Raw genomic sequence first — 25,572 nt, forward strand, 5'->3', positions numbered from 1 at the left:
TTAGAAAATGAAAATATAACTAACTGTAATGTGAAGTTTAGGTATCAACTTGACCTGAATGAGGGATGCTCACATAGCTGGCAAAGCATTCTTTCAGGATGTGTCTATGATGTTTACAGAGGAGACTGACATGTGAATTGGTGAATAGAGTAAGGAAGATCTGATCTCAACATGGGTGGGCAGCAACCAATTAGCTGGGGGTTCCAATGGGACAAATAGATAGAAGGAGAGAATTCGCTCTCTGTCTTCTGGAGTAGGGCACCCTTATTCTCCTGCCCTTGGACGTCAGAACTCCAGGTTCATTAGGACTTAGATTCCCTGACTTGTACCAGCAGCCTCTTGGGGGTTCTCAGGCCTTTAGCCTCAGGCTAAGAATTATACCATTAGCTTCCTTTGTTCTGAAGCTTCTAGACTTGGACTAAGCTATGTTACTAACATCCCATGATCTTTAGCTTGAGGACAGCCTATCATGGGACTTTTCAGCCTCCACAATTGTGTGAGGCAATTCCCCTAACAAATACAATATATATACTATTGGTTCTGTGCCTCTGAAGAACTCTAACTAATACACTAATAAGCTAACAGAATGAGAAATCAAATAGTAAAACTACTTATTTAATCTAAAACAGGGCAAGGAACAGAAAAACAAAGAACATACGGAACAAATAAATAACAAATTATAAGTTGGTAAGTTTAAAACTAAACATCACAAATTATATTAAATGTAATTGAATTAAATACTCTAATTAGAAAACAAAGAATTTGAGATTGCATATGTACATATAAAATAATATGTTGATTGCACACTAAATAATTAAACATAATTACATAAAAAGTTAAAAGTAATTGAGTGAATGAAGACACAGCACATAAACATAAACAAAAAGCTAGGTATAGGGTTAGCTATATTAATACCAGACAACATTTACAGTAAAGCAAGAAATATTCCTAGAATTAAAAGAAAGAATTTCTTAGTTTAAAAACAGATAGTTCACCGGAATATATGAAAATCCTACTATATACTGACAATTTTCAGTTTTCACAGTTCTCATATGCGTAAGTATCAATTATAACAATTTGTTTAACTGAAAGCAATCCCCATAATATCATTCAAATTTCAGTTAGCACATTAATTATAACCACATGAAGTCAAATTTTTAATTGCTAGCTCTTTAATCCAAACATTATCATGTAAATAACAAATGTGAATCCTGATTGGTAAACAATCATATCACTTTGTTCACATTCTGTCACTGAGTGGTCACTGGGTATCTGTTATTTAGGTCACAGAGAGACTAAAATTTATATGATAAAATTTTTATTTTTTGTCTCACATGACATTTTATAAAATAAATCAGAAGAGAAAATTGACCAACAAGGATGATGAGGCAGCAAAATAAATGGAAAATGATAATGTGGGGAAGTGAAATTTGAACCAAAGATAAATGGAGTTGCAGAAGAAATACCCAATTCTGGGAATGTTTCAAAAGACTCCAGATATGCACTACAGAAACATAGTGAAGGGGAAATTGTCAATGTAAATAAGGAAAGTAATTGTGACAGAAAAGATGAAGACGTCCCAGAGGAAGGGATATCAAGAAAAAGTTCATTTTAAAGGAACTCTTAGAAATATTTCATAACATTGAACATGTAAAAAATTATATATTAGAAGCTGACTCAAACTTTGCAAGGAATGTGACAATTTACTAATGCATAGAGGAGCTGGTTCCTTTACAAGTCTTATGACAAGGAATTGGCAAGCAATGTTTTAAATACTCTTGGTAATGTGTGACTTTTTGTTTTACATGAACTTCAATGCTGTAATTCTCCATGTTTCTAATGTTTCAGATTGTAGTGAATAAACACTTGTTTTACTATTTTTTCATTTCCCTGTGTATAATTACATGTGTATAATTAAAAATAGAGGGCAGTTAATGTTGCAACAAACAACTTTTAGTGGTCATGAAACAACTGTAATTTTTGCCATTGATTATTAAGTTTGCTTTGCATAGTTTCAGCCTTCACAGTCATTTTGTAATCCTACACTACACTACACGCAAAGTGAGAATTGCCTGCATGTTTAATAACATAGTCTCAAAATGTATAAATCAAAAATGACAAAACTAAAGGAAAAACAGACAAATTCAAGATTGTGGTAAAATATTTTAACACATATCTTTCAGTAACTAATGAAAACAGTACACAAAACATTGGGAAAAATATATATGTACATTTCCAAATACGATGGATAAACTCAACTTATCTTAATTATATAGAATTTTGTATTCAACAATTGCAGACTGTATATTCTTTTCAAAGTATAGGTAATATTTACCAGTATTGACCACATGCTGATCCATAAATCAAGGTTCAGCAAATTTCAAAAAACTGCAATGTAGAATATACTTCAGACCACAGAAGAATCAAGCTATAAGTTAAAAAATAATAATGTAACCAAAAATCCACAAATGTTTTCAAGTCAAGGACCACACTTACAAATAACTTTGGGGTAAAAAAAGAAATCAAATGAAAATTAGGAAACAGTTTTGAAATGAATGATGAAAGAAATAAGATGTAAACTAAAAACCAGTAAATTATCACCCCTCATTGCTGGAAAAAGAAGTGCAAGATAAATGCAAATGTAAGAAGTAAGAAATAATGAAAAATAAGAGCAAAAATATCCTTTGTTGTTTTTTAAAAAAGATTAGTAAAAGGGTAATAAAAATGTTAAACAACTAACAAGGCTGAGCAACAACAAAAACAACAAAAAGGAAGCCACAAATTAACACCAACCTTACACAAAATATTCCAAAGAACATGAATATAAATGAAAAACCATCAAAAATTCTCAAATAGAATTCAAAACTATTTTTAAATGATAGCATATCCTTTGTTTTTTCCTCAGATATGTCATTTATTGAATATTTAAAAAATCATCAGTGTAAGTCAAAATATTAATAGAACAAAGGGGAAAATAATATCATCTCAATAGATGCAGAAAAAGCATTTGATAGAATTCAACTCCAGTCTCTCAGAAACTATGAAGAAAGAAATTAAAGAATAAAAGAAATTAAAGAAGTGAATTCCTCAAATAACTGAAGATAAATATTAGAAGACTCAGTATTTCAAAGAGAAAATTTTCCCTTAAATCACCTCATAGATTTGATAAAATCTCAGTCATCATTGCATAAGTTTATTTTTAAATGTAAGAACTGATAAACTGATTCCAGAATTTATATGAAATTCAAAACACTGAGAATAGTTATACAACTTGGAAGAAAATAAAGATGTAAGACTTAACAATATTAGATTTTAAGACTCATTTCAAATGGACAATACCTAAGATCTACTGTGTAGGGGCAAACATATACAAACTAATAGACTAAAATTTAGAGTCAATAAACTATCAGGTGACATACTAAAAAGATGACACACTATACAACACATTAGACTAAAAACCTTTTAGTTACAGTAAGGGTGATTCTACATTTATTGAATATCCATAGGGGAAAATATCTTGGTCCCTACCTCACATAATGCACAAAAATTTCAGATAGATTCTAGATATAAATTTTAAAAAGTGAATCAATAACATTTCTAGAAGAAAAATATAAGAAAGCACATCTTTGTTGTAGGCAAAAAATTTTTTTATTAAAGCATACAAAAAGGACTAACCATAATGGAAAAGAAGGATAAATTGGACATCAGAAAAAAAAAAAATTGGACATCAGTAAAATTTAGAAGTTCAGTTCATTTAAAGACTTCATTGAGAGCAAGAAAATTTAGGCATAATTATGAAAGATTTTAAAGAGCATATAATTGAACAATTATAATCAGAAAATTACAAAGAAATCATAAAAATTAAGGCAAAAATAACAGACAACCCAAAGGAAAACTGAGAGACTTGAATATGCCCTTCAAAAAAAAAAAAAATATATATATATATATATTCAGATGTTTGAGGTATATATATATGTCTCCCTATTTCATTGGTCATCTTGCAAACATAAATTGAAATCACAAAGGTTTAGCTTTACATATTCAACAAAACGTTAAAATAAAGAATTAAAATACGAAGTGTTGATGAAAATGTGAAACTGAAACACTCATAAACCTCTGGAGGGAGTATAAATTAGTACAACCACTATGGAAAGTGTTTGAAATTATCTACTAAAGCCAGCCCACTTACTATGACCCAGCACAATGATTTTCAACCAGTGTGCCACAGCATGTGTGCTGTGAGAGGATCTTAGGTATACCACAAAAAATTTTAAAGATCATTAAGTTATTTTCAAAAGAAGTTCAAAGCACAGTAAGTATATTTTTCTTTTCACTATTTTTGTCTTTGATCAACATAATTTAAGTGTCCTATGGAAGTTTAACTATAGGTCCAAGTGTGCCATGAGATAAAAAGGTTGAAAAACACTGATTTAGCAACTCCAAATATACCTATCTTTTCATACATGTATAGGTCATCAGAAGAAATGTATGGAAACGCTTATAGCAGAATGATTTTTAATTGTATAATAGAGAAAAACCCAAATAGCCCCAATATTTATCAACATTAGAATGATTAAATGTATTGTGATGTATTCACACATTGGAATCCTACATTGCAATGAAAATAAACACTACTAGTAAGAGGCATGAATGGATTCCACAAGTGTAATGTTGACTAAGAAGGAATCCATCACAAAGAGTACATACTATAAAGTTTATCATATAAAGTTTTCATGTAAACTAATCTCTGATAGTAAAAACAGTAGATACCTCAGTGCTACAATCACTGAGAAGGGGCCTGAGAAAGCCTTTGGGGGTGGTCTTACTGCCCTATTTCTTGATCTGTGTGAAAGTTAGAAAGGTTGTTCCCTTTCCAAAATACATTGACCTGTGTGTATTTCTGATTTTTGCATTTTGCGTATGTACGTTACACTTCAGCAAACTGATTACTCATAGAAGAAAGAAGTCCAAAATTCAAAGAGATTGTAAATAAATTCAAATATAAAAACATTGAGATAACAAAATAAGATTTCCTGACAAGTCATCCAACTGCATCATTTTACATATAACACATGCACACATGTGCACAGCCCTCCCCCATCTACAGCCTTCACAAAAATCATGTGGGGCACCACTTACTTTCAGCCAAACCTCATCTTCTTTCTCCAGGCTACCTTCTGGATGCTCACTCTCTTCATCCTGAGTTCTGTTTCTTCTGGTAACACAGGGAAACCAGCCAGTAAAGGGATGGTGCTTGGGTAAATCTGGATGGTAAGGTGTGCAAACCTGAAATGCAATTTCAACCAAAAAGTGTAAGTATAAATTAGGAGAGATAAGTAGAGACGATGAAACTCTCCAGCTCAAAATTATTTTTCTCTTTCTGAGTGCCTATTGGCATAGAACTTTTCTCAATGTAAAATTTCTCAATACTCTCTGTTAACATCAAGACATAATTTTCCAGAATAGAAAAATACATACAACAACTCTCAACTTATTGTTGGCCCAGGGGTCTTGCATAAAGAACAGCCCTAGCACATTTCAGATGACCACTCCATGGATCAGCTGCAGAAGGCTGTGAGGAGGCAGCACTGCCTGGTCCCAGTGGTGAACTGCTGATTCAGGTAACCACAGAGCATTCAGCTGTGCTAAGGAGCCAGAGAAGTAACACTCCAGGAAACTTCTCCCACTTCACGTAGGAAGACAGACAGGTGAGACTCAAAGCCCCTTCAGAGAGCTGTCACTAACTCAGAACCTCCCAACTTTCCTGGATTCCTGTCATTGGGTACCAGAACTCTATGGAGAAAGATGTCCGAATGAGGCTGAGATTGCAGAGATGCCTGGATGCCTAACCGTATGTGCTTCCTGCCCCTTGCTTTCTTACTAACAAACTCCAGTGTGTCCAGGTAATAGTGTATCCAGTTTTAAATGCTCACCAGTTCAGAGTTCTTTACAACTAAGGATGATGAAGTGTCCTGGATCTGATCAATAAGTTATGGGTAGAAGTCTATAGTGTTGAACTTCCAGGAAAGCTTCCATTTTCCCAAATAAAAGACCCAGCTGGCCGCAGGCACCTATTTCCCTTTGCATGCCCACTTCTTCCTTCTCAAAATGCTGACTTCATGCCTAGGCCGCAGCAGCCATGTTATGAACAGGAGGAAGAAGCCTGGAAGCCACGATGGAAGAACTGGCTTCCAGAAGACATCAGAGTCCTTGATGAGATTCTTAAACTAGAGCCCCTGTGGGTCAGTTCCTGAGTCTCCTCAGATTTACCTCCTCAAGCCTAAAATCCTATTATGTCATTCTGGCCTAAGCCTAGAAAGCTACCCTTCTGTAAAAGGATGATGGTATTGCCTATTATTATAATGAATGAAAGCATTTATTTGGCAATGGAAGCATCTGGAAGGGTACTAAGAGTGAAGAGCCCTTAATCTTCTTTTTTACATTCAACTATAATTTATAGATGTCATCAGTAATAGTGTCTTAGGGCCCTCAGAGCAGTGGTTCTCAACCTTCCTAATGCATTCTAATGCTGTGACCTTTTAATACAGTTCCTCATGTTGTGGTGACCTCCAACCATGAACTTATTTTCATTGCTACTTCATAACTGTAATTTTGCTACTGTTATGAATTGTAATATAAATATCTGATATGCAGGATGTATTTTCATTGTTACAAAGGGGTTGCGACCCACAAGTTGAGAACCGCTGCCTCAGAGAATCTATCTGGTTAGATATATTCAGGTGAAAATTCTAACACTAATAATTTTCTTCTAATACTAACTCTTGAATTTCTTTTGTAATAAAAATTATTTAAATCTGGGTAGCACTTGTGGCTCAAAGGAGTCGGGCACTGGCCCCATATACCAAAGGTGGCAGGTTCAAACCTGGCCCTGGCCAAAAACTGCCAAAAAAAAAAAATTTAAATCAATTTTTACTTTGTTCTTTAATTCATCTTTTAAATCTCATTTTATCCTAGTAATAAACCTTTGAGTTAAACGCATATGGTATTACTATAGCCATTTTATATATGAGAAAAATAGGGGTCCAGAGAAGTTAAGTGGCTTGTCTAACACATATGAAAATAACAGCAATACTGGCAGATCCAAGTGTCACCTGGGCCTTCTGACTTCTTGCTACTTCTTTTTCTTCCTTTACAATTATGGCCCAGGTTCAGTGACTTGCATCTGATATTCTCACTTTGGGAGACCAAAGTGAGAGTATCACTTCAGGTTAGGCATTCAAGACCAACCTGGGCAACATAGTAAGACATCCATTTTTACAAATAAGAATTAAACAAAAATAGCCAAGCATGATGGCACACACCTGTGAGTAGTCTCAGCTACTCAGGAGGCTGAGGCAGGGGGATCACCTCGAGCCCAGGAATTCAAGGCTACAGTGAGCTGTGATGATGGCACTTCATTCAAAGCAAGATCCTATTTCTAAAGTCAATAAATTAACTGATTAAATTAAATTATCCCAAACACAAAGCCCGATATAATTTATGTTTATACTAAGTCAAAAATTTCAAAATATTATACAAACCTTGGAGTCAGCCCTGGCATAGTCACACCTTCTTAGATGAAAACTAGTAAAGATAAGAGGGGTGAGTAAGGAGGTGGGGTTTATTTTATTGCTAATCTGGAAATCTTTTATTTTACTATCTTGTTCTGAGATCAGTAAGGGCAAACTGTGAAGTCAAAGTCTGGAGCAAAGTGTGAGTTCCTATTCAGCACCTGGGGAGTCATGTTACAATTTTGCTCAGCCTCAACTCTATTCATCTGGCTTCACTTACCCTGGAATGAGGTTCTCCTGTTACCAAGGAAACGGGACACTTCTCCTTGTCTTCATGAGAGGAGTAAGCTTGGGTGGCCCACAGATCCAGGTAGCCTTTGGGAGTGTAAAGGCCACAGTCCACGAAGCTGGATTCCTTCTCAAAAGGTTCACATATCCCATCTCCCTCATACATGTAGCAAAGGCTTGGCTCCCCTGGCAAAAAAGCAATGTGTGACACTGAAAGACTATTTGTTTTCATATGTGTCATGGAAAAAAACTAACATGGGATTGGCCACAGTATTTCTTCTCTAGCTTACTAAAGAGAAGCCTGTAATTACCAGCCAATCTAGTGCCAACCCAAACACATATTTGTATATACATATATACACATACTTGCCTAAAGAAGATGAATTCTTTTTGCATTAGGAGAGAGTTAGAATCCTTCTAAAGGTATGGAAAGGCTGAGGACTGGGGAGAATGAATAGGGAATTAAAAGGTAGCTGTAGGCTAAGTGTAGTAAGAAATTTTAAATACTAGTTGAGAGAGTGAGATACTTATGGGAAGCTGTAATTTATGTTTACTAAGTCAAAAATTTCAAGGTATTATACAAAACTTGGAGTCAGCCCTGGCATAGTCACACAAGAGGTAGGTAAAAGAAGAAAAAAAGAATTTAAAGAAATGGCATGGTACATTAGTTCTCCTTGTCTTCATAAGAGGAGTAAGCCTGGGTGGCCCACAGATCCAGGTAGCCTTTGAGAGTGTAAATAAAGGCCACAGTCTACAAAACTGGATTCCTTCTCAAAGGCTCACAAAAACTACATAGTTTTTGAAATATTCTAATATGTAAGGAGTTTGGTTTCTGTCACACTTTGCTACTGAATTGTGTTTCTTCAGCTGTGTAATTGCTCTGAAACTGGATAATACGGTTTCTGGCTTTAAAGGGTTACATATATATTATTTCATTTAGTGTCAGGAAAACCATGAGAGGTGTATATTTGGTTTGTTTTATAAATTGGAGACCTGGGGCTCAGTGAGTTGAAGTAACTTCCCAAAGGGTTCTTAACTGGTAAGCAATAGAGCTTGGATTTGTGCCAGGCATACTGAACACAGTTTCAATGAACTCTCTGACACTCCACATTGCCTCAACCTGAGACAGAGGAGTTGTCTTCAAAAGCAAACAAGTGAGAAATTAATATATGAGAAAAACTGTTGGGGTTATAAAGCAAGCTTCTATTCACTAGACAAGTTCTGCCCTTGCTCAAAGGATAACTCCTAACAAGTAAATAGTACTGACTTTTTATAGATATGTAGATCTGCTTACTTCATCTGTAGAAAACTCAGAAGTTAACAAAGACTTTTAGTAAGTTCTATTGAATTTTCTACCAATACATGGAACAATTACTATTAACAGCACAATTCTAATTTCCTATTTCTACTTAAAATACGAATGCATGAAAACAAGATCAAGATTCAAAATAAATTAATGCCTAGGTACCCATTCAATAACTTCATTATAAAATTTACTGTTACTATACTACTCTTTTTATTTTTAATTTTTCATAGTAATACCATAGTGCTGTTCCTGTACTTTGTTAGCTACCCATCAACATACAGTTATTATCTACTTTTCCTAATAATTTCCTCAAGTCTAAGAGCCTTTGTGATATTTTCATTTCCACTTCCCAGAAATAAGTCACTGCTTATAGGACTTGATTCTAAACTACATGGGCTTATAGATGCTGTCTTCTATCAAACCTATGGTGCATATGCCAGAGCTAGTATATGTTCATTTGGGAATAACTTTCCATGATGAGTCCTCTCTCTCTTTATCTCTAGATAGATAGATAGATAGAATTTGTTTTCTCATTTTGTTCTGTTTTTCTATTTATAATCCAGGGTCTGCTCTCTCTTCTTCTTGTCTCTCTCTATTTTTTCAGCAGGGACATAAACTTTTTGCCCATGATTTTTGTTTTCAAACCTGTCTGAAGACTACAAACCAGACTACTTTAAAGATACATTTGTACAAAGGTTCTGATGGTTAGTAATATAATGCAGGCTGACATTCCAGAGGACTTGCACGGGAACAGCCCCAGGCCTCAGCCCCCTACTATTCAACATGCCTATGGTGACAAAAGGTTCAGAATGTTCAGTGGACTAGACAGAAAACTGGTTTGGGATTATCTAGGTGGAAATCAGGAGTTTATAGGAGACAGAATATCAGTAGAGTTAGAAGACAATTAAAAATTACCCTTGAACTGAGACAATCTAGCCCAAAGGCTGTAACCATAACTGTTCCTCTATCCTCTCCTAAGGCAACTTTGTTTGTTACCTATTTAGTTCTGTCCTTAAGAACTGTTCTATGATTTGATGCCTTATTGTCATTCACCTTGATGATCTTTTTCATAATCAAAAGACCACCCACATGATTGAATAATGAGACTATTAACTCTTTACTTCTTCATTCTGTACATACAAGCTCCAAAATCCTAATAAAAGCCTCTGAGATTTCAGGTCAAGGTAGCACCTGTCTGTCTCACTACAGGCTGATATGGTGTTCATCTCTCCGGGCCGCAGCAGATTAAAATTCTGATTTTGAATTTTTTATGTCATTCCTCTCTCTGCTCCCAGACCCCTGGCAGTTGGGAAAACCCTGTTTGGGGAATTCTCAGCCTGCCTGGTGTGCCTCCCTCCCACATCACAACAGGTTCCTTTGAACCTAATCTTTTAAGAAATAATGGAAGAAAACTATGTGCTTAGCATATGATGAACTTATAACTCATCAATAAAGATATCTAATGATGGGATATATCATGTTGATTTTACCCTGTAAATAATTTAATCTTAAATGTAGTATTTAAATACAGTTAAACTAATTTAGATGTAGTCTCACTGGAGTTAAAGACTAAGGAAATATGGGCTGAATTTCACAGGATCAGTTGTGAGAGGACCAAATAAGATTTGCTTTTAAGTCAAAAGAGACTTTAGCTGTACTGGAGAAAGCAGTGTTTGGAGACTATAAATTCATATTCAATATGAGACCACTATATACCAAAAAGGAATGATGCAAATCGAGGTGGCATTAACAAATACTCATGTACAAAAGTGGGAGGTAATTGGTTCAGGGCATTCTACACATACCGACCACAACTGGAGTATTGGATTATTTTCTGGGCATTGACCACACAAAGAATGCCAGTTTAGGGTAATAGGAAAGGGTCTGGAAACCTAATCACATGAGGGGATATTTTGCCTGGAAAGAGGAATAATGGGGAGGCATTTCAAATACCTGAACAGCAGTCAAATAAAGCAAGAAAAAAAATATTTTCTCTGTAGTTTCCCAGCAAAGAAAATGCACTTGATTAAGCATGAGGAAAGCTGAGTTCCAGGGCTGGCAATGCCAGGCCTTACTGTATGCCTTTGGAGACATCACTAAAATATTCTGCAGCTCAGTTTACAAATAAGAATAAAGGAGAATTTTATAACAGATCAGGCTATTTTTAAACAGGATGGTTCACTGCTAGAATTATGTAAGCAGAAGCTAGAGGCCCATATCTCAGCATTTGGCAGAAGGGAGTTCTGTAAGAGAGTGAAGCTAGACTCTCAGTCACTGCTAGACTTGTACTCATTAAGAGATCAGGGTTTCTTAGACTTGTGGTGTACAATAGGCATTGAATATATGCCTATTGTACATAATAGAAATTTGTTAAATGGATGGATGAATGGATGGATGACCACTAAGATTCTATGATTTAGCTCTGGCTCTAGATGGCAGGGGCATTTGTATGTTCTATGCAATTATAATCACATCCTACATTATCTTAAGACTTAGAGATGTTAATTTTTTTCTAAGACTATGTTGCCCTTGGTAGAGTGCTATGGTGTCACAGCTCACAGCAACCTCAAACTCTTGGGCTTATGCAATTCTCTTGCCTCAGCCTCCCAAGTAGCTGGGACCACAGGCACTCACCACAATGCCAGGCTATTTTCTTGTTGCAGTTGTCATTGTTGTTTAGCTGGCCAGGGCTGGCCTTGAACCCACCAGCCTCAGTGAATGTGGCTGGTGTTATAACCACTATGCTATGGGTGCTGAGCCAAGAGATGTTAAAATATTTTTAAATGTAATGCTATTTACAAATAATGTTGATGTGTGGTTATGCTTCACAAAATCACTGCAATATATGCAGATGGAAATGGAAAATAGTCTCCATCTAAGAAACCTGCTGATGATAATTTTTAACATATTTGGGAAAAGTATTGTAGACTGCCTCCCTAACTAAATAGCAAGGGTCTAGAGCAGTAGTTCTCAACCTGTGAGTCATGATCCCTTTGGGGGTTGGAAAACACATATTTCTGATGGTCTTAGATCTTAGGAACCGAGACACTTCTTCTCTATCTATCTCCAGGTGGGTCTGCCCACATGCAAATACACCCACATACAAGTACCTGGAATGATGACATCATCTATATCAAAGGGTCACAGCATAGGAAAGTTGAGAACCACTGGTCTAGAGTCAAAGTCATATTAGATTCCAGGGTCAAAGTTACAGTTTATTACCAGTGATTCTTGAAGATTAAAAAATGTTATAATCCTTTCTTATGCTTCATAATTTTATCTACATGTATTAAACATGTCTCTCAGAGACTTGCACTCTCTTCAGCTTATGCTACTTATCTGACATTTCAGTGTTATACATGAGGACACAAGAGAAATTCCTGGTCACATTAACCTAGGAAGCACTGTTAACTTAATGGTTTAACATGTAGATTTAGAGCCATACTTTCTTAATGCAAATCCTGACTTTACTATTTCTAACTATATAAGCAAAAGCAAGTCATTTAAGCTCTTACCCTCAGTTTAGTTTCCTCATGACTACTGCAAGGATTAAATGAGATAATATCTGTGAAACATTTAGTGCCTGGGACACTATAAGCACATCAAATTTTATTGTTATTGGTATCACCAAGCAAGTTTTTACAAGATATTAAGAGCTCACAAGTATAATACACTGAGGTACTGCCAAAAGTAAGACACAATCATAGGCAAGAACTCTGGAACTCACCGATGCATTTGAAGCCTTCCTCTAGTTCACATGTCCTAGAGCAGCCATCTCCGCTCAGGAGGTCTCCATCATCACACTCTTCCCCCAGGCTCCTAAAAGGTAAAAATATACCTACATATAAAACATACATGAAATTATTTTTCTTGTTTAGTTACCATCATTTTAAATTCTTAAAATTTTTCATTCTATATTGAAAAGTGAAAGCCAGAGAAAAGTAGGAGCTAAGGGACTGCTTATATAGAAAAAAAAAAAAATCAAAAATACACATATTTAAAGTAGATGTCATTTAAACAGTGATTGTTAATTGGCATATCCAGTGGGTTGTGGGAATTCCTGGAAGTCAACTGACTCAGCTCAGAAACATCTAGAACTATAAGGGTCTTGCCAGTGTTTCTGGTAGAGGATCTTAACCTTATAAAAGGCCAACTGGCCTCATAATGAATGGAGTCTTTGAAATAGCTGATTTAGTGAGAAAACTTGATTGTCTGTGTGGTTTTGTTTTCTATTAATTTTTACCTATTTCTTTATGTTTTCACTGTTTAACTCCACATAACTGCAGTTGTTGTAAAAGCCAAGATATTGCAGAATGGGATCTCTTATTCATGCCCAGAGACTTAAGCAGCCCCTCTGTGGATGTCTCTCAGTCCCCCACATTTTTAGGGCTCAGATCCCTGCCCTTGTCCCCTACTACCACCTAGTGGCAGCTAACATATATTGCAGGGAAGAAACATTGAGAGAAGAAAAATGATTCTTTTTGTTTCAAACCTCAAATGCTAATACAACTGATGACTATATTTGGATTGAGGTTGGAAAATTAGTTTGTAGTGAGGAAGTCATTAGGAATTTTATGGGAATACAATAGATGGATGTGGGTTAATCCTGTTATGAAGGAACCAAGATTTGGCTATTGCAAAATGGATAAGGTTACCATTTTTTCTCCTTGACTTTTCACATGTTAAAATGAACATATAGATAAAGAACTTCGGAATGCTAAAGTGCTTCCAGATCCAGGACATCACTAATAGATCTAGCCATTATTTAAAGTATATCTTAAGTATTTTATTTAAAGATTAAATAGATATGAGAATGTTTTAGAATGAATTAAGATTATAATATGAACACAATAATATAAGAATAGTATTTTAAGTTGTAAGCTGAAAGTAGAGAAAGAATAAAAGGAAACTTCAAATTCTTTATCTACATAAGGACAATGTGGTTCAATAAAGGAGACTACACTGGGGCCCTAATCATGCGTGTGATATATTAAGGAAGTCTCCAAATACTTTATACCTCAGTTCTATCATCTATGGAGAGAGAATTAACCTACATCTGTGCTTTTCTACATGAGGTATAGGATTAAAATTGGAGGTCAACAGTTTTATTCATTTTGAAGATAACCTAAATAATTAATCCATGTATAAGCATATTATATCATCTTGTGCAGTGCTGTGCAATAGAAATATAATGACAGCCACATATGTAATTTTTAATTTTCTAATATTCATTTAAAAAGTGGAAATAGGTGAAATTATCATCTAATCCAACATATCCAAAACATTATTATTTTGATCTGTAATAGGTATAAAATTATTAATGAGGGATGTCACATTCTTTTATACATACTAAACCTTTGCAATCTAGAGTGTATTTTTCACTCATAACATATCTCGATTCAAATACTTGATCTATACTTAGATTTCATAAAATTTACAGTTGAAAAAATGTTGTCCCAAATGTACTTAAAAATTTCCCAATGACCAAGTTGATTTTTTTGTTTTTGAACCAAATTTAAATTACTTAAAATTAAATATCCAGTTTCTTAGCTGCATTTGCCACATTTCAAAGGCTCAAGAGCCATATGTGGCTGGAGGCTCCCATATTGAACAACAAGATTGAGATGACCAACTTTTGATTGCTCACAATTTCGGAGCCCTGTGTGGTACTTGTTTTGATTTGGCTCCTTCTGGTTTCATGTTCACTGGGGACCTCCAGCTGAGCTGAGTTAGAATTCAGAGATTTCTTCCCATTGGATGGAAGTATTAATTATACAAAGAGGAAATATAGGCAGAAATTTAAAAGAACCTTTTGGTAAGGAACCTTGTGAGACCCAATAGCCGAGTAATGCTGCCCCAGAAGAATGTGGAAGACCAAGTTAGGAAGACAGCCCTTTCCTCCTTTTGGTTCCACACCTTTCAGGTACGTGGGGCCTCCAGGCAGCCACCCTCAGATAGCTGTCTCAGGAAACGCCATAAAGAGCTCTATGCCAGGGTAGCAGTGGTAACCTAGCCCCTAACATCTTCACTGGTGGGCCACAAGCTTAGAATAAAGCAGCCAGAACAGAGAAAAGAACAGCAGCAGCATGGAGACCTGTTTTGTGCACATGTGAGGGATACCCAAATTTGACTTGAGATAGGGAAGGGGAGGTGGCAGCAGAGTACAGCAAATGAGCAAGGTCTGGATATTAAACTGATTTCACCTGCTTCCAGAGGTCTGGGAAGAGTTTAGCATTTATACTTCCATAAAAAGGAAACTTAAGAATCTGAGAAGATTCAGAAGATAAGCAATGTTTAGTGGCATCATTAAGGATGGGGTCCCAAGAAAGGCTACAAAATTGATTTCCATTAGAGCTTCAAGATGTAATATATTTTTACCAGGTCCAGGAAATTAATAATAGGTCATCTTATTAGGATACGGAATCTGGAACAAATCATAGTTCCTAGTTTTCCAGCCACCTGCTGCCAGCAGCTTTATATAAGTAACAAATGAGATTAGATAAGTCCCAGAGATAGGTGATCAACTGCCCTGGTTTTCTAGGGACTCAGGATCTTTTAATGCTAAATTGGGAAAGTCCTAGGCAAACCTGAATGAATTAGTCCCATAGGATAATATCATAGAAGGGTAATAGGAAATGAACATGGTATAGTAAGAAATCAAAGGAGTGATTTCATCCTTACCTTGGTGGTGCTTACAGGATAGGTGGAAATTACATTATAATTAGCTTTTTCAGGGGTCAAGTGAGCAACTAAAGCTCAAAAAAATGTACTGACTTTCCTCAGATCCTACAGCTAGTTAAGAGGATAGGCCACTTGTCCAAAGGATCTCTAATCTCTTTCGGCATCATTTGATGAGTAACCTTCTTCTGCATAAACTCCAGTCACTGAGGCCTTAAGAGGGTTCCCAGAGAAAAAACTACAAAATCTCAATACATGGGGTGAGTTCTAAATAAAAGTAGGTTCCTCCATAGCTATGCAGAGATGTCAGTGGCCTCTCAAGATCATGACCAAGTTATACATTTTATAATTTCAACACTAGAATTACACAGTGCCTTATACCTTGTATTTTCAAAGTAATTCAAACTCAAACTAGAGGCTGAGTCTTCTGGTCAGAGCAGGACACAGGGTCCTTGTTCACACATTACCCCCACCCTGCACAATACTCACTTTGCCACTTTCCCATCTCCACAAAAAGGAGCTCCATGGATGTGGTTCAGAGGAGGTGAAGCTTCCCCCAGTTCTGTTCCAGCTTCAACTTGAACTTGGTACCGATACATCTGCCCAGGTGTGACCTCCCTGTAAAAATCAGTGGGCTTGTGATAACTGCATCCATGAGACATGCCCTGAGTCCTCTACAGATGATTTGTGAGAGTTTAAGAGAAATATTGCTGGGAGCATAAATGTTAAATATGGGTGGTATTGTCTAAAACAAAGACCAAGGCACACAGTCTTACGGAGAAACCAAATCTTTGCAATAATATTTATTTCTGTATTCCCTATACATTTCACAGAGTGGATATGCAATAAATGCTTGCTAAATCAATGCTGAATTTCACAGTCCTAGTCAAAGTAGGAGAAAGAGATTTCAAGTGTATTTTTTACCATATGAAAACGAAACAACTATTGAAAACAAGTCTCTTATATTGTCAAAGTAACCAAAAAAACAACATGAAAGCTTCAGAGTTTGGACTCAGCAAAGCCCTTTGGGGGTCTATGGATCAGTTTTCCTCTCTTTCAAGACAACTCTTGTCTTGAGGAGACTGAATTCTGAAAGGAAGAATAACTACCTCATAGCAGAAAGTAACAGAACCTTCCATCACCATTTGGAGAATGCGTTAAATAACTCCCCAACTCCAAATCTTTGAAAATGCATACATGTAGTACCCTGGGAATAGCTTGTATCAGTTGATGCTAGAGATGGTAAGAGTTAATCAGACCCTTTCTCACGTGCAGAGCATGAGAGGCAAGACAGAAAGGGGAAAAATGCTCACGCAGGAGGCTGCTAGGTCCAAAGATAAATTTTTCCTTCATCTCAATTTTTTCTGGTGTCTGTCCTATTGGAAAACTACCACCAGACTCTAAGTGGGATGAATGTTACTTAGGAGGACAGGCTATCAAAAGGGTTTTGGGACTTCGTGAGTGGCTGCCATAAACCTGCTGCCAAGATCCCCTTCTCTAACAGACATTTCCACTCAACCATAAAGCTCCCACTTCCATACCAGTGCAGTGATCAGTAAACAGAAAACATCTCAGAGTTTCAAAAACACCTTTAAAAGACTCTGTACTGGCTTTTATGTATTTTAGTAGAAAAGATACCTAAATACTAGCTTTTTAAATTTTCCATTTATTTTTTTAAGGAAGTTTATTGATGAGAAAACTGAACCTTAACCTTAATGTGGTTGAATAGCTAGTAAATGGTAGACTCAAGATTAAAACCCAGTTTTCCAACTGGGATCTCTTTTTGGTCCATTTTCTCTTTACAAACCCAGATTGTTGAAGGTGTGAGCTACCCATGAGAGTGCTAGATAGTTGAAAGCAAAACCAATTTTATAACCTAATCATGCTGATGGTTTTCATTTACAGGGTGGTTACTGCTGGACTTCTCGTCCAGTCGTGCATAATTCTTACACTGGCCTGTGGCTGGGGAAAGAGAGGATGGAATGTCAGCATAAGTTTAGTCTTTTTGAGGGAAAAGCTCAGTGGCAGGTAGCTCACACCTTCAACAGTCTGGGCTTATACAGAGAAAAAGGACCAAAATGAGATCCCAGTTGGAAAACTAGATTTTAATCTTGAGTCTACCATTTACTAGCTATTCAACCACATTAAGGTTAAGGTTCCATTTTCTCATCTATAAAATGGGGTGTCATTGGCCTTAAATGTATGTGTTTGTGCATGTATGTGGATAGCAAGTTACATAATAAATGTCATTTTAATTGCCTTATTTTAAAAGTTCAGAAATAATTTCTTTTTTCTTTTTAAATCTACCCCTTGATCTCTCCTCCCATCTGCATTAGTTATTTAGCCATTTCACTGTCTTCCAGTTCTAACTAAGAAAGCAAATATGGGCGTAAAATGTAATAAAGCTCACAGTGGACATTTTTCTCAACTGTTTTGTAGCCGTGGTAACCTGCCAAACAACTATCCCATCCCAGATGCACTCCTCTGCCATGTGACTTTTTTGTCTGTCCCATCTAAATGAGAGTTTATTTTGCCCCCCTTGATGCTGGAATTGGCCATGTGACTTGCCTTGGCTACTGGAACATTACCGTGAGTAACATAAAGCAGAGACTTGAAACATGCAAGCATTTCAGCCTGTCCCCTCTGCTGCTGGAAACTCTCTGACCACCAGGCCAAGCCTTAAAAGACCACAAAGAAGAAGGTCCTCATCTTGCCAGCCACACCAGCTGTCTCAGTTAAGGTCACCAGTGTGTATGTGAGGTCATCCCAGGCCATCTATCTCCAGCTTCCCAAGTCAGTCTTGACAAGAACACCCATAGAATGATGAGAAATAATGTTTCTTGTTTCAACATACTATATTTTGCAATGATTTCTTATGCAGCAAAAATTAATTGGCATAACATCTTTGATAGAATTCTGTTTTACTCTAATTTGGACCTCAGGACTATGTCTAAGGAAAACTATGAGGTGGAGAGAATTTGCTTTTGGAGATACCAGCCTCCCACACCAGACATTGAATTCTTTGTAGGTAATGACCTTATCTTGGTCTGTGTGCCTGGCATTGAGCACACAGTGCCAGGAACATAGTAAAACTCACTAAATATAGAAAGAAAGAAGAGACGTAAGAGAAAAAGGAGAGTTGGAAGAGAAGGAAAGATGAGATATGAAGGGATAAATGAGAAAAGGGGGAAAGAATGAAACACACATCATGAATGAATCATGAAACCAAGCAGCATCTTCAGGGCCCTTGGCTTCTTTGCTTAGCTGTAAGAGTTGACTGCAGCTTTTGAAAGTAACAGCATGTATAGCAGATAATCAGAAAGCTATGGCAAGAAATAAAAAACTATTGTAAATTATCACCCCACAAGAATACGTGATTCTCATAAACTTATTTAGGGCTGTTATATCCATTTCAACCAAAACATCTCATACAATATCTTCTTTTTTCCTAATCATAATAATGACATCAGTGATTAGAAAGCTGCTTGGCCCTTTCTGGAAAATATTTTTCTCCATGTACCACTTTAGATAAAATTTCTGTGACTGTTTGAAGCACTCTGAAATGAAGGACGTACCTGAACGTAAAATAGTGGGGGCAAAAAAACCTCATCCCCCAAAGCCCCAGGAAGCCCCACAGTTTAAGAAGGTCATGCTACCCAACTCACATGTCTGTGAACTTCCTGTGAGGGTGTGTCACCACCATAGATGAGCCACTGGCAAAGGGGGGCTCTCGGAGAACCTGGTACCGCACAGGCCTGCAGCCAGAACACAAGGGACTGTGGGGCTGAGAAGTCAGGAGAGCCGCGTCAATCTCCATCCGCTCATCAAAGGTATAGACTTTTACCCCGGAGACCTTCCCATCCACATGCAGTTTGATAGTGAGTGGGGTGTCACAGAAAGTGTCTAAGGGGCCCAGATGCACAGACTTCTTGTCTTCAAGCAAGATCTCCGTGTCAAAGAGTGCCTGGGAGGAGTCCATGGAGAGGTAAGTGACCCACAGGGTGAGGGTGTCCGCTTGGACCGGGTGTTGGAAGAGCAACTCCAGGCTACAGCCTTCTGCAGGGCAGGGGACTGTCATGTTCATATGGTACAGGTGGAGCTCAGGACTCCAGGCCTGCAAGCTCGGCTCACAGGGCTGATCCACATCAGGAGGCCCTGGGAGAGAAAAGCAGAAAGACCCATCAGGAACCACCACTAAAACTCTGAACATGAGTAGCCCTGTTATATCTATCAGCAGCCAGAGAGAAGGATGTAGGAGGAGGGAACTTAGAATTCCTATAGAAGTTGGCCATCTTAGGAGGTGAGCTCTGATGTACTAGCAAGGACAAAGGTATAAAAATAAGACGTATTATGTTCTCATCACCCCATCCCTCTAGATGGTGCCTGTAACAAAAGGAACCCGGAAAAATATTGGGAATGAAGCAATCCAGATCCTAGGCAGAAACGTGAGGCTGGTGCAGGACAGTTAAGCCATGACCTTAAGGAATCCTTGAGCAAAGGAGAATTATATATGTTTGGTTATCAATAATTTATGATGAAGTAATGTTTTTGAAGGCCTGTGTTAATTCAGTTTGTCACTACAATCTTTGTCGTGCTCTTCACAAAACTTCTTGCATTCTAAGATCCCACCTTGGCAGTCCTTTCAACTATTAGCCAGAGCTTCAAGGCATACGTGGAATTTCCCTTTCAGTTCAGGTGTGTGTGAGCAGGTTGGGAGCTGCAGGTAGGAGACCACAGGCAGGACACATAAACGCATATTACTGAGCAGGGAGGTGGGGCGTGGGAAGGGAAAGGAGACTCATTAGCCAAGTCAGAACATATTGATGAAAACCCAAAGATCACAAATCTACGGAAGTCAGTTCTATGGAAATAAGCTATAATAATCATTTTCTCTTACATTGCAAAAGAACAAGTGTTGAATTAGGAATCCACAGAATCAGGCTCTTCATTGGCATGGTAATTAGCTGTGCGGACATGGTATGCCTTTCTATTTACCAGTTTCCTTGCTTATAAAAAAAGTAATAACATTTAATGCCTGCCATTCTAGGTTAGTGTTAATCTAGACAATGTTCTATAGAAACCAAGTAACTATGTTTGCCAAAGTAGTTATTTCAGCCCTTCAGAATTTAGAAAATAAAGAATGTCTCAAATCCCAGAATAAACAAGTTCAAATGTGTATTTTTGTGCGTGTGTGTGTTTATAGTGTTACATGGTCTTTAATGGGGTTTGTCTCCATTGTGAGTTGATTGATTTATTCATTAATTCAACAAATGATAGCATGCCTCTTTCACACCTGCCACTAAACTAGGCATTGGAGAATTGAAGGTAGTGGATGAACAAGAGAGATAAAGGTCTTATCTTCATAGATCTCCCAATAGGGTGTGAGAGGCAACAGTAAATAGACAGAGGGATGTAAAGTATAATATTAAGTAGTGATAACATCTGTGAAAAAATGAAAGAATATAAGGAAATGGAGAATTATTGAGTGGAGGTGGGAGCTATTTTAGATTGTAGAGCTGAAAAGTTCTCACCAAGAAGATGAAAATTAAACAAGGAATATGTTTGTTTCAATTTCCTAATCCTCATAGCATTTAGAAAGTAGTTGGTGGTCCAGAAGTGTCATGAAATACATTTGACCATCTCTGTAAATCCATGTGTTCATGCCTGCTCAGTTACAGGGATCCAATTGTGAATTGTGAATATTTTAAATATGACATGGTTCCTCACTCCTCCAAAGCAAGGGAAGACCATTATTTCTTATTAATTATACATGCTTAATTTATTAATAATTCATGATAAATTAATGCTTCTGAAGCCCAATGTTAGTAGTCCTAAAAACTGCTCATACTGTCCCCTGCTTATCCCTAAATATAAGGAAGCCAATGCTATAGCAGCATCTCTCAGAAACTTTTCCTTACGATCTCATGTTAAAGCATAAAGTGGGGTCCCTAAAAGTTGACTTGTTTGGCTTCAGGACCCAATACAAGAATTAGAACCCAGAACTTCCAATTCCTTTTACCTCTACCAGATAACTTAGAATTTTTCCAAGCATTAAAAAGAAAAAAAGTATGGGGCTGGGGAATCAAGCAGGCATTAAAACAGCAGCACAGGACAAACTGCTACGAAAACAGCCTTTTAAGAAATGTCAATCTCTAAATGACTCCCGTGCAGTAAACTTGATATTCACATTCCATTCTTCCTTGAAAATGCTCACTGAAAAACAAGTCAGACACAAGCAATCGAGCCAGTTGTCTCCTTCCATATTTCTCCCTGAGGCCCTGTCACTTGAGTAACTGGAAACCCAAGATGACAGCCTACAGATGCTGCAGACGCTTAGATCAATATTGTCCTTAGTTTCTGGTCACAGTCAAGGCTGCAAGTTAATTCAGAAAGGACTCCATCCACACAACTTACTACATAGTTTTCAGGATCTTAATAAATCTAAGAGATAAAAAAAATGATTAGGTAAACAATGGAGATGACGATAATGAAGAACTCCAGCCATTCGTCAGTAGGTGCAAGAAAGTCTTGTCAGCAGCATTTTCAGGACTTGAACTAGGAAAAAATTCATGTTGTAATTTGCCTTAGAGGCACTAATGTCCATATGTAAGTGAGTACATGGCTATTTGAGAAGTTAAGGGAGAGACAGAAAAAGAGATAGGGAAAAATATTTTTCCCCTGCAAGAGCCTAACTTAGATCATATCCAAAGCACAAGCAGTACTAGGCATTAACAGACTCATAAAACAGCGGAGACGGAACGATCAGTGTGGAACACCTAGACCCACTCCCACCCGCGTGCTGGCCAGTGCCTGAGTGTTCCCGCAATGCGTTCTCTATTACATTCCTGATACAGAGGGATCAGAGATCAGTTTAAACTGCCACGTGGCCAGGCTGTGCCAGGGCCGGTGGGTACATGCAGCACTGTACTCCGCAGCTCTCGCTCTGAAGTCGCCCCCTGAGTGCAATGGACGTCTCCATCCTTCTGTTCGATGTGCTGGATCTCTGCTCCAGCACAGCCACGGAGCCCTCACCAGCAGGGACATTAGGGATATTCAGCGCACAGTAACCAGGCAGACTGACTTCCTAAGGTCTCTGGAGATAGACATCTAGCAAACCAGAAGCACACACATCCTCTCTCTCTCTCTCTCTCTCCCTCCCTCTCTCACTGGCTCTTTCTCACACCCGCACACACACACTACCTTTTTCTCACCTTGCCACTGCTCACCCTTCACCTCCACTCCCATTCCCAGTGCCCACCAAGGTACAAATCAAAAGCCATGGTACTTTACCCACAGCCTCCTCTGGGGTCCAGTAACCGGAGGAGTCGCACACCCGCCGGGAGGAAGCTGTGTGCACATACTGCCGGAACATCCCATCTTCAGTGCAGGCGCCACACACGCTGCCAGGGGCCCTGGGAAGAAGATGGGGTGGAGATGGGGAGAATCCGTCAGACACACTGGGATAAAGAAATCAGAGAGACCTTTTGGGGGAATAGTGACACTAGAAAGGCCCTAGAGGGTGACTAGGAACACAACAATCATTTCTCAACCCATTTGCTTCTTGTGTATGCCTCATCCTTGCAAAATTCATAGTGACATGAAAATCTCAAGGTCATGAAGCAGAAGAATTTAACTAAGTCATAATGGAGGCCTGTGGAGATGAGAGAGAGCAGCTTTCATCCCAGGAACATTAAACCCCAAACAAGTACAGTCCGAATCTTTTCAACATAGACCTCCTTTTCACACTAACTCTCAATAAGCCATTCAAAGTCCCCTTGCGTGCCCCCACTAAAATAATCATTTTCAGAATAAACTTATTACCTATGTGTGTTATTAATGTTTTCTATTTCCTACTTTCAATCACATACATAAAATAAAAGTCATATGAGATGTAATGGAATGTCTCTTGGCCCTCCATCACCTGTGGGTATATATCTGAGTTCTTTATCATGACCAAGGTCCTTCACAAGCTGGCTCTAGCCTCACCTGCTTCAGTTCCTTCATGGATTTTATATTTCCAGCACAACAAACATATCACCATTCTACAAATATCTTATGCCCTTTACAAAGCTCTGCAAAGCATGCTGTTCTCTCTGCTGCCAGAGCCTTTCTAGGCTTCTCTGTTTAGCAAACTCCTACTCACTCCTCAAGAGCCATTCAAGAGCAAAATTTGCAGTCACGCTTAGCCGGCTCCTCTTCACGGCCAGCACTCCCTCGGCTAAGCAACCACTGGCCCTGCTGGCTCCTGACTCAGGGCTCTGCTCACATTCTCTCCCTCCTTTTCTTAGGAGGAGATGCGGCTCAGTTCTTCCTCGCCTGGCAGGTGTCACAGGGACTGGGTTCAGCTGTCCCTCTGTGGATGCTTTTTTTTTTTTTAATGGATGCCCATGAGATGATTAATATAGTCTATGAAGAATTCCATAAGTACCATATTTGAGGTAACTGGAAGAGACAGAGACAGTAATAGCTAAATAGGAAAGGGAAATCAATGGATGAGGTTTGTCTCTGATACTTAGGGTCTCTTAAGAAGCCCAGTTGTGAAGGACATACCTGAAAATGGAGGCATCCAGTGGCGACATCTCTGGACAAGTAAGGGGGGAAAAGAGTGATATTGTCTCATATGCCGGGACAACAGTATTGTAAACTAATGGTAATAATGGTGATAGCAGCTCCCATTCACTAAGCACTTCACACACCTGGCATTGTGCCACCACACTCTGCTTTTCATAAATGAGCTCTAATCCTTGTAACAACCTTATGTTTACAAATGAGAAATGTCAGACTCAGAGAGGTTAAGTAAATTGCCTAAGGTCATAAGTTCCTTAATTCCTTTGAGCAAGTTCCCAAACACCATCTAATGTTCAGCACTTTGGCAACTAAAAGGTGTAGTTAAGATCTAACCTCTGACTCCAATCAGCCCTCACTTCTAATGTGGACATAGTCCCAAACCACATTTGTTTGATGCACTTGGCCCTTCCGGGGCTGCTGCTGAGTGCGTAGCTGGGGCCCCTCACTGACATAAGGATTCCAAATACCTACTGCGGTGGAGTAAACATAACTCTGAGCATGACACAAATCGCTGGGCATGTGACGTGAGTCCCCCAACACACGTATTGGGAGGCCTCAGAACTGTAGCCTACCTAGCTGAGGAAAGGAAGCAAATTGCAGCCTTTTCTGCCAACAGATTCCCCATAAGCCAGTCCTGATGTCTGTTTTATCGTAACGTTTGTACCAGAGAGAGAATTCAAAGATTAAATTGTTTACACATGTTACATAAACTGATATAAAACTCTGGTTTGCACATACCCATGGAGGACTTACTGTGCAGCCAGTCCGACCAAGGGTCACACTCAGAGAAAGATGACTGCTACACACGTCACAGAGATGTGCGTTGACTCACAAATGGAGCCTGTCAGAGCTGATGACAAGGAAAATACTTGGCAGGTCTGCGAGGTCTCAGTGAGGTCATGCAGTGAGTATGCATGGAGGGATGGGGACAGGTATTAAGATCTCAGGAGGCTGGGATGCCACTTTGAAAGAGGATTCACCAGCTTCTTCCTATTCCTGTCTCCCAGGCTTTTAGCAAAGCTGAAGGTCATGGAAACATGTTCCAGGGACACCCAGCTCCTAAACTGGGACCTGACATTCAAAGGGAAAGAAAGTGTGGCCTCAAGAAGGGGAGTGATCTGTCTGCTAAAGGGGAAAGTTCTAAATTCAAAGAAACCACCTATTCCCTGTTCCTCACTTCTACATACCAGCGGAATTCATCTTTGTCTAGTTGTAGGGTCT

The 25,572-nt window shown here is 38.2% G+C and overlaps 1 protein-coding gene across 1 annotated transcript in view; it reads right to left on the bottom strand.

Moving 5' to 3' along the window:
- Window positions 1–25,572, bottom strand: part of PAPPA2 (pappalysin 2) — a 144,674-nt gene that overhangs the window by 115,916 nt on the left and 3,186 nt on the right. The window contains exons 3-8 of the mRNA XM_023510812.1: window positions 23,074–23,195; window positions 19,449–19,938; window positions 16,273–16,401; window positions 12,833–12,924; window positions 7,792–7,985; window positions 5,140–5,286 (exon numbers count right to left, since the gene is read on the bottom strand). Of these exons, the coding sequence (XP_023366580.1) occupies window positions 5,140–5,286; window positions 7,792–7,985; window positions 12,833–12,924; window positions 16,273–16,401; window positions 19,449–19,938; window positions 23,074–23,195 (1,174 nt within the window). The remainder of the gene's footprint in view (window positions 1–5,139; window positions 5,287–7,791; window positions 7,986–12,832; window positions 12,925–16,272; window positions 16,402–19,448; window positions 19,939–23,073; window positions 23,196–25,572) is intronic.

Source organism: Otolemur garnettii, unplaced genomic scaffold (genome assembly GCF_000181295.1).
Source record: "Otolemur garnettii isolate 467f Iridium unplaced genomic scaffold, OtoGar3 scaffold00016, whole genome shotgun sequence".
NCBI classification, from domain to species: domain Eukaryota; kingdom Metazoa; phylum Chordata; class Mammalia; order Primates; family Galagidae; genus Otolemur; species Otolemur garnettii.